Source organism: Pituophis catenifer, unplaced genomic scaffold (assembly GCF_029215685.1).
Source record: "Pituophis catenifer annectens isolate HBS135680 unplaced genomic scaffold, rPitCat1.0.hap2 SCAF_6, whole genome shotgun sequence".
NCBI classification, from domain to species: domain Eukaryota; kingdom Metazoa; phylum Chordata; class Lepidosauria; order Squamata; family Colubridae; genus Pituophis; species Pituophis catenifer.
In genome coordinates, this window is record NW_027256886.1 from 52430416 (window position 1) to 52446568 (window position 16153).

At 38.9% G+C, this 16153-nt stretch overlaps 1 protein-coding gene across 1 annotated transcript in view; it reads right to left on the reverse strand.

The window, feature by feature from the left end:
• Nucleotides 1-394: 394 nt before the first annotated feature.
• Nucleotides 395-16153, reverse strand: part of HSPA12A (heat shock protein family A (Hsp70) member 12A) — a 42393-nt gene continuing 26634 nt past the window's right edge. Inside the window, exons 7-12 of the mRNA XM_070945760.1 lie at nucleotides 7701-7872; nucleotides 6106-6192; nucleotides 4195-4299; nucleotides 3262-3520; nucleotides 1522-1625; nucleotides 395-1029 (exon numbers count right to left, since the gene is read on the reverse strand). Of these exons, the coding sequence (XP_070801861.1) occupies nucleotides 395-1029; nucleotides 1522-1625; nucleotides 3262-3520; nucleotides 4195-4299; nucleotides 6106-6192; nucleotides 7701-7872 (1362 nt within the window). The remainder of the gene's footprint in view (nucleotides 1030-1521; nucleotides 1626-3261; nucleotides 3521-4194; nucleotides 4300-6105; nucleotides 6193-7700; nucleotides 7873-16153) is intronic.

Sequence of the window (16153 nt, forward strand, 5' to 3'; positions counted from 1 at the left end):
TAACCACAAATCATGGTTATAAATTTCACTTTTAGTGGTTCAAAAAAAAAAAAGTACCCTAAATGTAGAAATAACAGGTTAGATTATATTAGTCCCTAGAATTCAGAACATTTGAAAGACATCAAGTAAAGAGACATGTCTCCCAAATAAATAGAGCAGTAATATTTCAGCGCTTAATTTTCATTACATATTTGGGTTGTTCACTTTACTGTGTAGCACCTGATAACTATGTTCAGATTCTGAATAGGTAATTTCAAGAGCAAAAAATAATAATAATCAAAAATCCTGATGCTTTCTTCTTCTATGCTTTATCTATCTAGCCAAAATGCAGCCAGTGAACAGAACATTGAAACAATAGGTGGTGAGGGTCATGGAAAAGAAAAGAAAAAAAATATCAGTAGTTTAGGAAATCAATGCCAGCTTTTACACTTTTAGAAGTGGCAACGTCAATTGCCATGGCTTTAATCTCAGTGTCTCCAAACTGCATTAGCGTTTTAATTTCCCTCCGGCCTGGCACGGATTTCTCACTTCCTGTGAGATCCAAGCGCAGTGTGCCACACTTCCTCACTCCAGGTTCAGTGATGAAATTCACATTATCGTGTTCCGAGCTGTAGATGTTGATCACAATGACCAGCTGAGAAGGTTTGGCAGGGGTATAGCTGCGGGACACGGTCTCCCCAAGCGCCACGGACTGGTCAGCCGAGATAAACTTGTCGAAGACGTCGGTACACCAACGGGTGCCATCTTTAACTAGCAACTTTTCAGTAGGGTGCTTCCCTTCCACGTAGCGATTCAGGACTCCCACCCCGTAGGTCAGGGGGGAACGACGCACTTTAATGACAGCAGGATCCAGACCAAAGAGGACTGCTCCTTTGAGGATGGTGAGCCCCACATCTTGAGGAATGATGATTCGGCATTTTGAGCCAAAAGCATTCTGGACAGCTTGTTGTAGAAGTGGGGCTTCTGCAAATCCACCCACAAGGAATAGGAACTTGACATTTGTCAGTTCAGGTTTTTCAAAAATCTCACCTGAGCAGAGAAAGAAATCCATGGGGTGAGAAAAATAGTGCATTTACTAAGACCCAGTGAGAATCTATCTCATGAGAACAATTTGATAAAAACACTAGGCACAGGTATATGCATGTCTATGAGGGTATATACAGATACTTATGGATCAGGATGTTATACAGTATATAGGTGTTCAGGAAGGGAGACAGTGTAAATAAATCAAAATGGGCAACATTCTTCATATATAACTTTATAATCTCAACCATAATTCTACAGAAATGATAATCTTTAAACAAGAATAATTATTTCTGGCATATAGAATTTGTATTTTTCAGGCTGTATGTTCAGTGGAAATTATGATAGGACTTATATACTTAGACTAAACAACTGCTAAAAAAAGTGCAATATGATAAACATTTTGGATTAATTGTCCTGAAGAGATAAATTCTATACATTCTGAATGTTCTGACTCTTAATGACTGTTTTAAAGCCTTATACACCCTTAATACCTACTGAGATGCTCTATAATTTGGTCAATTGTAGGTTTGAAGAGGGCATTCATTGCATCAGGACTCATTCTCAGCATTCCTTGGGAGGACCACTTCACAAAATCCACACTGAAAAAACAAAGAAAGCAACTTTTTTTAAAAAAACTACCCTAGTTCTAAGAAACTTTCTTGAAAATAGGCATGAAGTCAACAGAGGCAATATTGTACAGGTTAAGAATTACTTGGAACTTTTTGTAGGGAATGAGGGAATGTGAAGAGATGGATCAATATTTCATTTGGGAAAAAGACCTAAGTCTACATGTAGAAGGTTAGTACCATCTTTCTCCGAAAATAAGACTCTGTCTTATATTTTTTTTAACCCCAAAATAAGCGCTTGGCCTTATTTTCAGGGAGGTCTAATTATTTTGGGGTGCGTGGAGCAAGATGGGATTCCTCTTGCTGTCTTACCTGATTTCCAGCTCATGGTTTAAATATTTTCAGGAAAGACTTATTTTCAGGAGGCGGCTTATTTTAGCGCATGCACTCAAAAGCCCAGTTGGGCTTATTATCAGGGGATGTCTTATTTTCGGGGAAACAGGGTACAAAGATGTACATCAGCTCTGACTCTTCAACTTCAGCCTCACTGTAGGAACAAAGATTTTAGGGTCAGAGGTCAAACAGTTAATGCTCTATCATGTCAGGAATCAATCTCACTTGTGCAATCCCATTTTCCATTTAACATCAAGATGGAAAAGTCTTAAGGCAAGGCCAGTCCACATTCCTGTGTACACCTCTACACTTAACACTCCTTAGAAGGAAAATATTGTTTAAAACTGGCAGGAAACTCTTGCCTATTCTGCCACTGAAATATAACTTGTTTTCTGTGTCTGACATCCCTTCTCCCTGCAAAATAGGCAGGCAGAATTTCTTATCTTGATTTGATTGCCACTTGTTACAGACAAAAAGTCATTCACAGCAAGGACATGCTTTTAAAGATGAGTATAGGCTTTCCATTAGCAGAACACACATCTGTTCGCACAAGGAAGGACACTCACTTTCTCAAGAGCTGCTTCTGAGTTGGTGAGTCTTTTGGATCAGAACAGCATGTGACAATAAGGCCTAGCCGGTTGGTGAAATTCAAGTGTCATATTTTGTGCAAACAGAAATATTTTTGTAGCAGAGAGCAAGATTTTTTACCCTATTAGAAGAGGCCTTTGTTGCTTTTAAAAAATTCTAAAGATAACATTCTAAAGATCTGCCATTGACCTGCATAGTACTCCATCCTTTCTATCAATTATTAATGGGAGATTGTTCCAAATAGAAGGAAAAAACCTCCCACATCCTTCTTATATACTTTTAAGATTGTTTACATTAACAAATGCTATGATAAACAGTCTACATCATCATGATAAATGGAGCAATTTCACAAAATGGAATTTTAACGAAGGGATAGAAAAAGCTCTGGTTTTCTTTTTGTAATGGACTAGTTAAGGAGGGAGGTTTCGGTTTGGCAATTTTACAAGCTTAATGCTGGAAAAGAAGAAAAAACTGTTTATATGCTAGTGTTTCTTCACATATTGTCAGCAATTTGTCCAGTTGAACTTGAATTAATTATTCATATTTCATGCAACTAATACAAGAAATGTTCTGGATTGTTCTATGGTGAATCTTATGCACATCTATTTTTAAAAAAGTATCAGTGATTCCATATGATTTATTTCCAGAAAAAACAGTCACAGAATGGCTTAACTAATTTCTAACTTACTTGCTTTTCCTTAAAGCATGTTCTACACTGTGACCTCGAAACTTCTTGTAGTAGTCAATGAAAGAAAAAGGCAGGGTGATATTCAGTGGATTTGTCCGATCTGGAGCTGCTGCTCTCTTGCGAGACTCAAACGCTATCATCAGATCAACCCAGGCAGCAGGTCGCTTGATTTTAAATTGTTCAATAAAATCTTCACCAAATATTTTGCACAGAAGTTTTTCAAATTCATAGTCTACACCTAAAGAACCATATGGGCCTCCTGCATGAGAAATAAAATATTGTTAATCAAAAACATTATTTAAGAAATGATACAGCGAAAAATTATGGATATAGCATTTTGCCATCAAAATGTTCATGGTCAAACATGCTACCTTTGTATACTCAGTGCACAAGGAGACAGAGTTATAGCTCTATGTATCCCCCCAAAGCTGCATCTAGAAATCTACGTGGGAGACATCCTGGCACCATCAGGTAGTTCATTCATGAAGAATGCAACATCTGTATAAAAGCCATGTATAGTAGGTTGTGCATGACTAGCCAAAATGATCATCCCACGACATAATTTACATGTTCTTTGAAAGTGTCATTTGTCAAGAAGACCACAAGTGAACAATATATACACACATGTAGCCATTCCTATGTATCTTCATTTAAAATGCCCGTTAGAATAAACTGATACTCTCATTTCAATAACACAGAAAAACTCATAATGAACCTGAGGGACAAAATTATATAGTAGAATCAATGCACTATATAATTTCTTCTTCATTTCTTGAAGCAGTTGAGGAACCACAATGCCAATTTTTGCTTTTCTGCAAAGATACGTTTCTTTGGAACAGACTACATGACTTCCAGCAAACCTTGTAACAAGTTGTTTTCAGAGTGAAGAAATTAAATGTTCTATAAACAGTAGGAGTGAGGAATCTATTTTACCTGTTGCCTTGTATAGTTCCTTCAGGTGTCCTTCTGGTAACCTGATCTGGTGCACAGTCACATCAACTGTTCCTCCTCCCCCATCCACAACTATGTAACGGTCACCTGTTAATTCAAAGAGAATAACAACAGTTGGGTTTTTCTCCCCCAATAGGTATTTTGCATTTATTTTAAAAGCCACTTCATAAAAATCACAAGAGGTTTACAAAAATAATAATAATAATAATCATGTAACTGAAGTTTATGCCAAAAGCTACAAATATATTTCACTGTATGAGCTAGTTTGCTACTGATTTGAAAATGGAGAGCAAATTAGGAATGCAGCACATTTAGGCACTTGATGCTTGAACCATGTACAGAGTGATAACTAGAATGACTTATTTATACTGTGAGTTAATAAAGATAAATAGGTTTATAGTGGTTCCTTCACCCCAAAGCATTGTGCTTTCATTATGCTTTTAAACAACTCTGCAATTGTTCATCTCTTGTTTGGACTATTGCAATGCATTTTACATGGGGCTATCCTTGAAGAGTATCTGGAAGCTTCAGCTGGTACAAAATTAGGTCACACAAGCAATCTTGAGCGCCCAATGAAAGCACATGTAACACCTCTGCTGCACTGAATTCCAGGTGTTTCCAGGTGCAATTCAAGGTGATCTTTAAACCCTACATGGTAAGAAGCCAGGTTACTTGAACCATCTTTGTCCCATTATAATGGCCCATCCCAGCTTATCAGGCAGAGACGGTATGTTGGGGAGCCCATCAGCTAAAAGTTCTTGAAACACTATCTTGGTTCAAGGTTTTTGCCACAACCAGTGTTAACAATCGAATGTGACTACAAAATATGAAACCTTTTAATCTGGACACTATCTAGAAAGAAGTTGTGGACCTATCAGCTAAAGAATTGTGACTGGCAGGATCCAGTCAATGACTGTCTGTCATTGCCCCTGCCCTTTGGAACATTTTGACCCCCCCAACAGATGCAGTGGACCCCCACTTTCCTGGCCTTTCGGAAATGTCTCAAGCCTGGCTCTGCCAACTTGCTTGTGGCTCCCAAAGTAACAGGCAGCCATGGGGCTGGTTGGCCTCTTGAAGACCTTCCTTTCTCTGGCCTTTTTAACTTTGAATTTAACTATCCTTGCCTTCTAATATAATATTTATATACATTTTTTATGTTTTTATATTTCACTTGTACACCACTCACTACCCAGAGTCCCTCTGTGAGGGAGATGAGTGGTTTCTAAATTTATAATATATTTATAAATATATAAATAAATAGTTATTGAATGAGTCACACAACACTGCAACTAATTTCTATTGCTTCACTGATTGTTATCCTGCGTGAGCAGCAAATAACTTATTTAAAGAATTTGCAGTCTGGTTCAGTCCAAATCTTCTAAGCAATGCATAGATCAACAAAATTACAAATACTTTTAGATGGTGGTGAAATATTTTTAAAATACTGTCACCCAAAAAAATCCTCTTTCTGAAAACCATACGACTCAATTAATTTAAGTGGGGCAAAAGATTTTAATAAAAGCATGCTGAATTGTGTATGTAAGCTGACTAAAAGCCACTGAAAAATTAAAACCCTGTCATGATATGACTTGTATTAGGCAAGTTGCTAACAATCTTGCACAGTCTTAGACCAGCTGACAATTTAGGGCAATCTTTAAAAGCAGCACTTCCTTATATAAATTACAGAGGCAAACCTGGGCAACCTTTCGGAGGGATAAATTCCAAACTCTAAAATTCTTTAGCCAATACCTATCTGGTGTTGAGAACAAGTCCACATGGTGGGAAGCACTGGATAGATATGGAACTAATGCAGTGAGGAACAACAGAAGTTTTGTTCAGAACCCAATTCTGCTGGCAATGCAAAACCAGCAAGATCAACAGAATGGACACTACCTTCCTCCAGTTCGGACCAGATTTCTCCTATGACGTTTTCAACCAAAAATGTGCGGCTCTGTCGATTTCGTCGAATATGTTCTTTTGCTAGTGGCGACACAGAGAGAAAATGAGAGAAATATGAAAGAACAAAAGCAAAGCTGTATGTATATGGAGCAGAAAGCAGATGCCGGGAAGTGGGTTAGACATCATTCGGTTATGAATTAGAACTAATACATTGATAATCAAAGCTATGGCCCCCAAAGTGGTATAGCTCTTGGTGTAATTCTTTCAACAAATTGACTCAAAGTAGACATCTGTGGTGGTTGAAGGCTTTTAATTCTATATAAACCAAACCTTTTAGTGCAAACTTGCCATAAACATATAATAAAGATTAAGCAAACCAAATTCTGCTGAAAGTAATTTTGCAGTATTTTGTTATGAGTTAGGCTATTAATTCATAAATAACTGTGAATAAGAAAATCTGTCTGACTTTAAGGCAGATCATCTGTCTCGTTAAGCTTAGCAGATCTGTAGAGGAGAAATACACCAAAATGTCTTTAGGCACTCTCTTTGTACTCATAAATCTCCCTTTCCCATCATATTTCTTAAAGATTATTTTCATTTGAAAAAAAAAAGGAAACAGGCATGCTGGAAAACAAAAGAAGAGCATATTGTATTGTTTTTTATCTTCAGCAATGACTCCAGGCCCACAAAACAAACAGGATATCCTGGTGGGAAAATTGCCTTCTGTTCACTGTTCACTATTGCTTACTAAATTTTAGTTAGAATTGTTTATATTCATTTGATATCTGTTCCTTAATTTGTTCTATGCCTCTCAGAGCTGCAGTGTTTTGAGTTGCACAGCCATATACATTTCTTAAAACATTTACTTAAATTAGATCAGTAAATAACACCCAATAGCAGTTTATTGTTCTCTAAAACCGCAAACAGTTCACTTTTTCCCCCCAAAACAATCCAGTTTTTGTTTTGTTTTTTGTCAAATACAGGAGAAGAAAAATAAAACCAAGACAGAACTCAAAAATTCTTTGACGGCTCTGGGCACACATGATTTGTGACCCCCAGAAGTGCCCAGAATTTTCCTCCAGAAGGATGCCTTCGGCCCCCCTCCCCAAAACAAGAGGCGGTACCCTTCAGCAGCTACCTTCCTTCCCGCCCCCCCCCCCCCGTCACCCGGCTGGGCACCAGCCCTGGTGGAGATGGAGATGGGTGCACGGCGGGGTCTCTGCCCGTCCTTTCCGAGCTCAGCTTCCCATGAGGACCCCTGACAAAAGGGGTCTGGTACCGGTGCCAGTGGGCAGGCAAGGCAGACCCTCTCCCCCCCCTCCCAGTTTTGTGTCCTAGTCGGTAGAGAAAAGGACCCCGGTTCACAGTTCAGATTTTGATTGGAGTGGTACAAACAAATCTGGAATCTCCACATAGGTTGGCATGCAAATTCCAAAATCCCCCAAGAGAAAGTTCATAAGCAAGGGACTGTCTCTTGTTTTCCCATTATCAAACTCAGACCAACTTACAGAGACACTTCCATAAGAAAACAGATGGGCTGCAGGAATTAGGTGCATCATCAAATCAAAATCTAATTAAAAGAGTGGTACCTGGTGTAAAACCTGAGGCAATAGGTTCATTGGGAGTGTAACCATTGACAGGTGCTCTACTGCTTAGATCTATCATCTGATGAAGGCGGAGCTTCCTGCAATAAATTGATGCAGCTTCTGGTTCCAAGGCAATTATCAGTTGTTCAGGAATCTCTGGGGAGGCCATGCCTGCCTGTGAGAAACGAGATGGAATTGTAAAGAGTTTATTTTGTTTGTTTGTTTATTTGTACATACCATACTCAAAGTATAGGTATTTCTCGCCTTACAACAGTTCATTTAGTGACCGTTCAAAGTTACAATGGCACTGAAAAAGTGACTTATGACCTTTTTTCGCACTGCAGCATCCCCCATGGTCATGTGATCAAAATTCAGATGCTTGACTCCCATTTGTGATGGTTACAGTGTCCTGGGGTCATGCAATCCCCTTTTGCGACTTTCTGAAAAGCAAAGTCAATGGGGAAGCCAGATTCACTTAACAACTGTGTTACAAACTTAACTGCATTGATTCACTTAACAACTGTGGCAAGAAAGGTCATAAAATGGGGTAATATTTGTTAACAACTGGTCATAAATTGAGGATACCCTGGCCACAGCCGTCATATGGTCTTCTAAAGACAGCTGCGCATCCAGGAGAACACCCAAGTTGCGAGCCCTCTCTGAGGGGACCAAGATCTCGCCCCCAATAGTCAGCGATGGAGCTAGCTGGCTATATCGGGACGCCGGAAGCCACAGCCACTCGGTCTTGGAAGGGTTGAGTCTGAGCTTGTTTCTCCCCATCCAGATCTGCATGGCCTCCAGGCGCCGGGACATCATGTCAAGGGCATCATTGGGGTGGTCCGGGGTGGAAATGTACAACTGAGTATCATCAGCGTACTGATGGAACTTCACCCCAAAACCACGAATGATCTCACCCAGCGGCTTCACATAAATGTTGAACTGAAGGGGTGAGAGGACCGACCCTTGCAGCACCCCACAAACAAGGCACCTCAAGGTCGACCTCTGTCCCCAACACAAACTACGTACGGTCAGAGAGGAAGGAGGAGAACCACCGCAACACGGTGCCCCGCACTCCCAACCCCTCCAATCAGCGCAGCATGATACCATGGTCGATAGTATCAAAAGCTGCTGAGAGGTCTAATACGACCAGGACAGAGGAACAACCCCTGTCCTGAGCCCTCCAGAGATCATCAACCAATGCGACCAATGCCATTTCCATGCTGTACCCTGCCCTGAAGCCCGACTGGTACGGATCTAGATAGACAGCTTCATCCAGGTACTGCTGGATCACAACAATATATCTCATGTATTTACTAAAATAACATTGCTTTCTGCAAACTGCTTTTGAGTGGCATGGGTACAATAGAGCAGAGTATAATTTTTAATTTAAAAAGCATCCTGTTTTAATGATCTGCATGGTATATATGTTGGACTGGCAAGATACTTTACAAACTTTGAAACAAAGTTTTCTAATTGGCAATTTTAAAAAAATAATTGAAGACGTTAAATAATTGAAGGGTTAAATTTCCTTTTATTAAGTAGTGGACTAGAGCCCTCTTTTGTGGGGAAGTATAGTACACCAATCCCCAACATAGTTATGTATCTCTAAAACATAATTTCTCAAAAACTAAAAAAAAAATGAACACTATCTCTCAAGTTGGTTGTTTGCTTATAGATGTTTCATAACCCAAGTAACATAATGTGTGTGTGTGTGTGTGTGTGTGTGTGTGTGTGTGTGCGTGTGTGTGCGTGCACCCCAGTGGTGGGTTGCCCCCGGTTCACACTGGTTCTATAGAACCGGTAGTAAAACTGGTGGGAGGTTCCGCCTGACCCCGACGTCATCAAAACGCTTCTGTGCATGTGCAGAAGATCGTGCTCGCTTTGCTCGCTCGCGGCCCTGTTGCGAAACGGTAGCAAAGGTAAGTAGAACCCACCCCTGATGCACCCACACATATATTGTTTGTGCATGCACACACACACACACACACACACACACACACACACACACAGAGAGAGAGAGAGAGAGAGATTCTACCTCTAAATAAGTGTTAAAATTAGACTAACTGCATGGCCCAATCTAGAAACCTCGTCGGTAACTTTTCAACCAAAACCCTTGTCCACTGCCAATTATCCTTCTACTGGTTCAAAGCAGCACTCTGAACTTGTCCATTCAGAAGTTTAAAACATCTTAAAATTGGCACATCAATTTCATTTTGCTTTGATGGATTAAGCCAGAGTTTTCGAACATTTTCAGTCCACAGAATGTACTATCCTGATTAAAAGGCAAAGCTTAGTTGTGTTTGTGTGAACTTCTTTTTTTCCCTTGCCCTTACTCTTTTCATAATCCTCTGGATTAAACATTTAATGCTAAATACCTAGAAGTTAATTAGTAGCTAATATGATCCTGACATACAGCAATGATAACACTTCTGTTAAAAAATATTATTTTTATTGAAAAACCATCGATTGATAAAATGATTCCTTGTTTAATTGAGAGTTAATTATCCACTTTATCTAGCTGAACTGAATAACACATGCACTTTCATTCATGCCTATGGACAAGTAGAATTCAATGAAAATTACTTCCAGTTAGTTATGTGTGACCAGAATTCAAAGAATTGAACTATAGCACAAATAAATATGCACATGAATTTCATGCGCGCACACACACACACACACACACTATCTCTATTACAAATAATATGGCATAAAGGAATTCAAACACGACAGGATTTGTCAACATTTTGGAGTGTTCAAACAGAAATGAAATGGATTAAGTATGCTATTTGAGTAGAATATGCATTTACCTCTTCTGTTGATCCCTTGGGGTTTTTGCCATTTTCTATTTTGGGAAATTTCAGCACAAAATGAGGTGATGTGTATATATCTTCAGGACCAGTTCTTGGTACCAGTAAAGAGACGTTAATTTGTCCTAGAGCCATATTCCAAGTGTAAATCCTAACCAGACTCTTGCACGGTTCTAATGGGCATTGAAAGTGGTTTCAGAAGCAAAATTGCTTTAAAGAGAGAAAACACTGGTTTTGAAAGTACGTTAAGAATGTAATGAAAAATTAATCCAAGCCCACCTTTACAGGAAATACAGGCACTCCTTGATTTATGGCCACTATTGAGCCCAAAATTTATGTTGCTAAGTGAGACAGTTGTTAAGTGAGTTTTGCCTCATTTTACGACCTTTCCTACCATAGTTGTTAAGTGAATCATTGCTGTTAAGTTAGTAACACTCTTGTTCAGTGAATCTGGAGTTACCATTGCCTTTGCTTGTCATAAGGTCGCAAAAGGTGATCACATGATCCTGGGACACTACAAATATGAGTCAGTTGCCAAGTTTCTGAATTTTGATCACATGACCATGAGGATATTGCAATGATCGTTTAAGTATAGTCACTGTTTTCAATACTGTTGTAACTTCCGAACGGTCACTAAATGAACTGTTGCAAATTGAGGACTACTTGTTATGAGAAATCATTTGTTGAACCTGCATTTTCCAAAACAAACAAGTATTACAATTATTTTCTATTTTAATGAATTATATGTTGGTAAGGGGTCCCCAACCAGAGGTGGGTTTCAGCAGGTTCTAACCAGTTCTGGAGAACCGGTAGCGGAAATTTTGAGTAGTTCGGAGAACTGGTAGTAAAAATTCTGACTGGCCCCGCCCCCATCTATTCTCTACCTCCTGAGTACCAGATGATTGGGAGGAAATGGGGATTTTGCAGTAACCTTCCCCTGGAGTGGGGTGGGAATGGAGATTTTACAGTATCTTTCCCATGCCACGCCCACCAAGCCACGCCCATCAAGCCATGCCATACCCACAGAACCGGTAGTAAAAAATTTTGAAACCCACCACTAGTCCCCAACCCCTGGGCCGCAGTTCACTACAGGGTCAGGGCCTATTTGGAATTGGGCTGCATGAGAGGCCGGCTGGCATGCACACTCATGCGCAGTTTGACTTGCAGTCGAGATGTATGCACACTCACATATGTGCCGGCCTGCTACTCGCTACTCTTCCCCACCCCCAGTCACAAAGTCACAAATGTGGGACCACTGGTCTAAACCACCTATCATTCTTTTTTGAAATCTAAAATAGGAATTTAACATCACAAGTAAATTCAGTTATGGTACCTGCATTGATTTCACTAACTGCATGCCTCTTATTTAAGATGCCTTAAAAAGAGGGGGAGGGGCAGACATTCTGCTCTATGAAGCAGGCCAGAAGGAGCTAACTTTTGCTTTTCTTGCACACTGGACTCTCAGCTGATGCACATCCCTCTTTGTCAACAAATAGCACACATTTTTGCTGACTAATTGAGCTGGATAGCTTAGTCAACTCCACAGTCCTACTTTGTGCTCTAAAATATTTCTGGTTATTTAGAAGTAGCAGTGAAGGGTTCATTCTGGGGAAAGCACCTAATCTATTAGTATGTTATTATGTTGCACAGAAAAAGCAGGAGGAGCAGATTCCATTAATCGTATTTGTGCAATCCAAGTCCCGCGATTAGGTCTAAATTGGAAGTTGTTAACATACTTTTCTTGCTTCGACCATTTTAACAAAATGATCAATTAGCTTCTTTAATTAATTATGGCTTCAAAATGATGCAACCTTATCCCTCTTCACATGCTCCAAACAAACATTAATACTAATGTAACAAAGGGGATTAATTAGTGGAAGTATCCCCAGAAGAATCACATCCACAATATTTTGCAGTGATGATAACAACAAACCATTGACTAACAACCATCTGCTTCCATTAACAAAGCGGTGGTGAAATCTGAACCAGTTTACTACCAGTTCGCTGGCTGTGCATATGCAGTGCGCACCACGCACCAAATGCAAGGTGCGTGCGTGCAGTGCACACCAAAAGGAGGCATGGGGTAAGTAGAACAGCATGCGAGGGGGGGGGGGATGATCAGCTGTGACATGCAATCTTTTTTTTTTTACTTTTAAAAGCATTTTTTTCTACAACATCTTCAGCCAAAGAGGTTGTAGAAAAAATGCTTTTAAAAGTAAAAAAAAAAAAAAAGCCTCTGATAATCGCACAGCTCAGCTGGGCATGGGCCGGGGGGAGCAGGGATTTTTGCTACCGGTTCTCCAAACCACCCGCCACCACTGCTACCGGATCGGGTGATCTGCTCCGAACCGGGAGCATTTCACCCCTATAACAAAGGATATTTGCATGTATTTCCCCATTCCCCTTAATATTTCAAATGTGATGCATTTCTTTAGATATTCTGCAGACAGAAAATGAACCTCTCTTCAATCAAGAGGTAAAGCTTTAAATTGCTACTTGCCATGATTTTTTAAAAAAATTCTATCTTTCTTATATAAACTAATATTTACTCATGAATCAGTAAGAACCATAATATGCTCTAGAGTCTGAGGAATTCTAGGAATCAAAATCCACATATCTTAAAACTGACAGTTTGAAAAACACATTTCTAATTGATCAGCAGAGAAAAATTGTCTAAAAACTTTCAATAACAAGGTGAAATTATCCGAACACCATCCCTTTTTGCCAAGCCAGACCCCTTGGTTCTTTTTTGAAGCAGAATATGTCATTTTCTTTAGCATTACAAAACTTGAAGGAAAATACATTTATTTCTCAGCCTCTTGTCTACAACTAAGGAAAAAGGCAAGACAGACTGAGCTTTAAGTTTTGCACTACACACAGATATAAAAATGTAGGCAAATCGAAATTGTTCCAATCTGATTCCTAATCTACCAAAATAGCATTATATTTTTTGGGATGTGCCATGCCACTTGTAGTTTGTTTACTTCAGAAGGGTTTTTACTAATTATAACTTCAATGTACACTATGGGAAATCACATGCTCCATGCTGACTCCATTGTTTTGAGTTTCCTCTCTGGTGTGTGGGTATATATATATATATATATATGTATATGTGTGTGTAAAGGTTGGATAATACATTAGGAAGGAGATAAATATTTACATGCCTATCCCTTGTAAAGAGTAATGCCTAACAGACTCATGGAAATTACCAGATAAAGTAACAAATTATACAGCTTTGAGAGAAAAGGGAGAGGAATGACTCATTTCATCCTATTTATAAATCTCAAATCTATTTTATTGTATATAGGTTTGGGATTGGGAGGCATTCTATGTTGATTTTCCTAGCCAAGCCACCCTGAACAGGAGAAAAGCAAGGTTTTACACTTAGGCAGGAAAAGCAAAGGTACAAGTACAGATAAGATTAGGTTAGATTGGCTCAAAAACTGTAAGAAGGACCTTAGAATCCTAGTGGACGATCACTTAAATATGAGCCAGCAGTGTGCAGCAGCAACCCAAAAAGCTAATACAATCTCTGGTTGTATAATCAAGGGCATAGAATCAAAATCACGTGAAGTTATTAGTACCGCTTTATAAAACCTTAGTAACACCTGGAATACTGCATCCAGGTCTGGTCACCACATTATAAAAAAAAGATGTTGAGATTTTTTGGGGAAAAGTGCAGAGATCCAATTAATCATGATTGGTTGGACTGAAGCCATTTCATCTAAATTAGGACTACACTCCAAGGATATGATCAGATAGGTAAAAGTGCAAAATGTAACTCAAAAGTACCTTACCAATGAACCAGTATTATGGGTTAGAGGAATTACTATTATCATTATGGTTGGTTGCATTGTGAACTGGATATTTAGACTGGATTTGACATTTATATCCACCTCTCAAGTCCTTCCCAAGGACCTGGGATAGGGAAATGTTGCTGTTTGATGACATTAAAGGTATTGTCGCAGGATGTGAACTTTTCCAAGTAAAGCTGCCTTTTGCAACTGACGAGGGTGATTTTTGTCAGTGCTGAACAAGTGGTGTTCTACCTGTTTTGGGATTACACTATTACTATTGGTACAATCTTTGTTTTCTTTTGCCACAGTCATTCTACTTCTATTTGCAGGTCTTGTCTATTGCATCCTTCAGTTCTTTCTCTTCCATTTTGCTTCTCCAGGTTCTGCAACATCCATTATCCAGACTTTTTTTTTTGTCTTTCTTATTGACAATTGTTACACATCTGGGTGTTCTTTGCCTATTTTATGGTCCCACCAGTTCTTGCTTGCAAATTTCTTGAAGATCTTCCAATGTATCATTGTTACTACTTTGTAATGTAGTTGTTTGTAGTTAGTCTATGCAATCTTCTTGCCGCAACTAATTAATGGTCCACTGTTTCTTTAGCTTCTTTGCAGAAGCAGCATTTGCTGTCTACTGCTATCTTCTCAATTCTGGCTTTTTATGCATTTGATCTTAAGACTTGGTCTTGTGCAACAAGAATTATCCACTTCTATCTCTTTCTTCAACTTTCCTACTCATAACTATTGCCTGGCCTGTTGTTATTGCTTTCTCAGCTAATTTTTTGGTATACTGGTCATGTAATACTTTGTCTTGCCATGTCTCTTCTATTTTTCATTCAGTCTTTTTTGTAGGCCAGTTTTGTCTCTTTGGTATTCTGTAAGCTTTCATGGTGTACTAGCCTCACTGCGTCTTCTTCACTGTCCTTCATCCAGACTCTTCATGTTATTTCCACAGGGTTTCTTGATTTTTCCCATTGATGGTAAGAATGACACATTTGTCCAGTCCAAACTCCACTGAAATATACGAGCAAAGCTGAGCATCCATTCTATTTCAGATGGTGTTTTTCCATAAAACTTCAGACAGTCCATGTAAAGAGATAGGAGAATATGGCAGATCTTTTCGATATTATTAATTTCAATGACATATGGGTGATATTCTACTATGGTTAGTTTATGGATGAATAATTTGTAATGCGACATGTAAAAACGTCTATGCCCAGGTCAAGCCGAAGAAAAACGTTTCCTACTGATGTTACATTACTTTATATTTAAGATTTAGTATCAATTTTCTATAATTCATTAGAAAATTTGGCTTCTTTTAAGAAACTCTCACAGCAAAAGTTTCAGCTCTCAAATCAACAAAAAGTACCTATTAGTTTTATTATCAGATTTTTGAATTCAGAGGTAGAAAGTTACAATAGTAACTGAAAGGAAGTATCCCTTCAGTAAATGTAAAAAATAAAGCAATTTTAAAAAGGCAGATTGAAATTTCTCAAATGTACTGTTATAGTAACACTAGCCTATATCATCATCAACTTGTATTCTGCCTTTTCATGTGAGTCATTTATACCTATTCAGGTAATATAAACACACATATTGAACTCAACTCTTGAACAGCAGGGAGTAGCCTCTTCCACAAATACATATCCTCATCAAAATTTGTTATGGCTTCCCATTTCAGAAGACTTCTTAAAGAAAGCCTCCATATGTAAAGCTTTACCCATGAAGGCTTCCAGATAGGTTTGAGCCCTAATTGTACAGAGATTGTCTGATTTAGAGAGTAGCTTCAAATCATACATCATAGGCAACCACTCAATTTCTCCAGGATGTGGTTAAAAAAAGTCAAGATGGC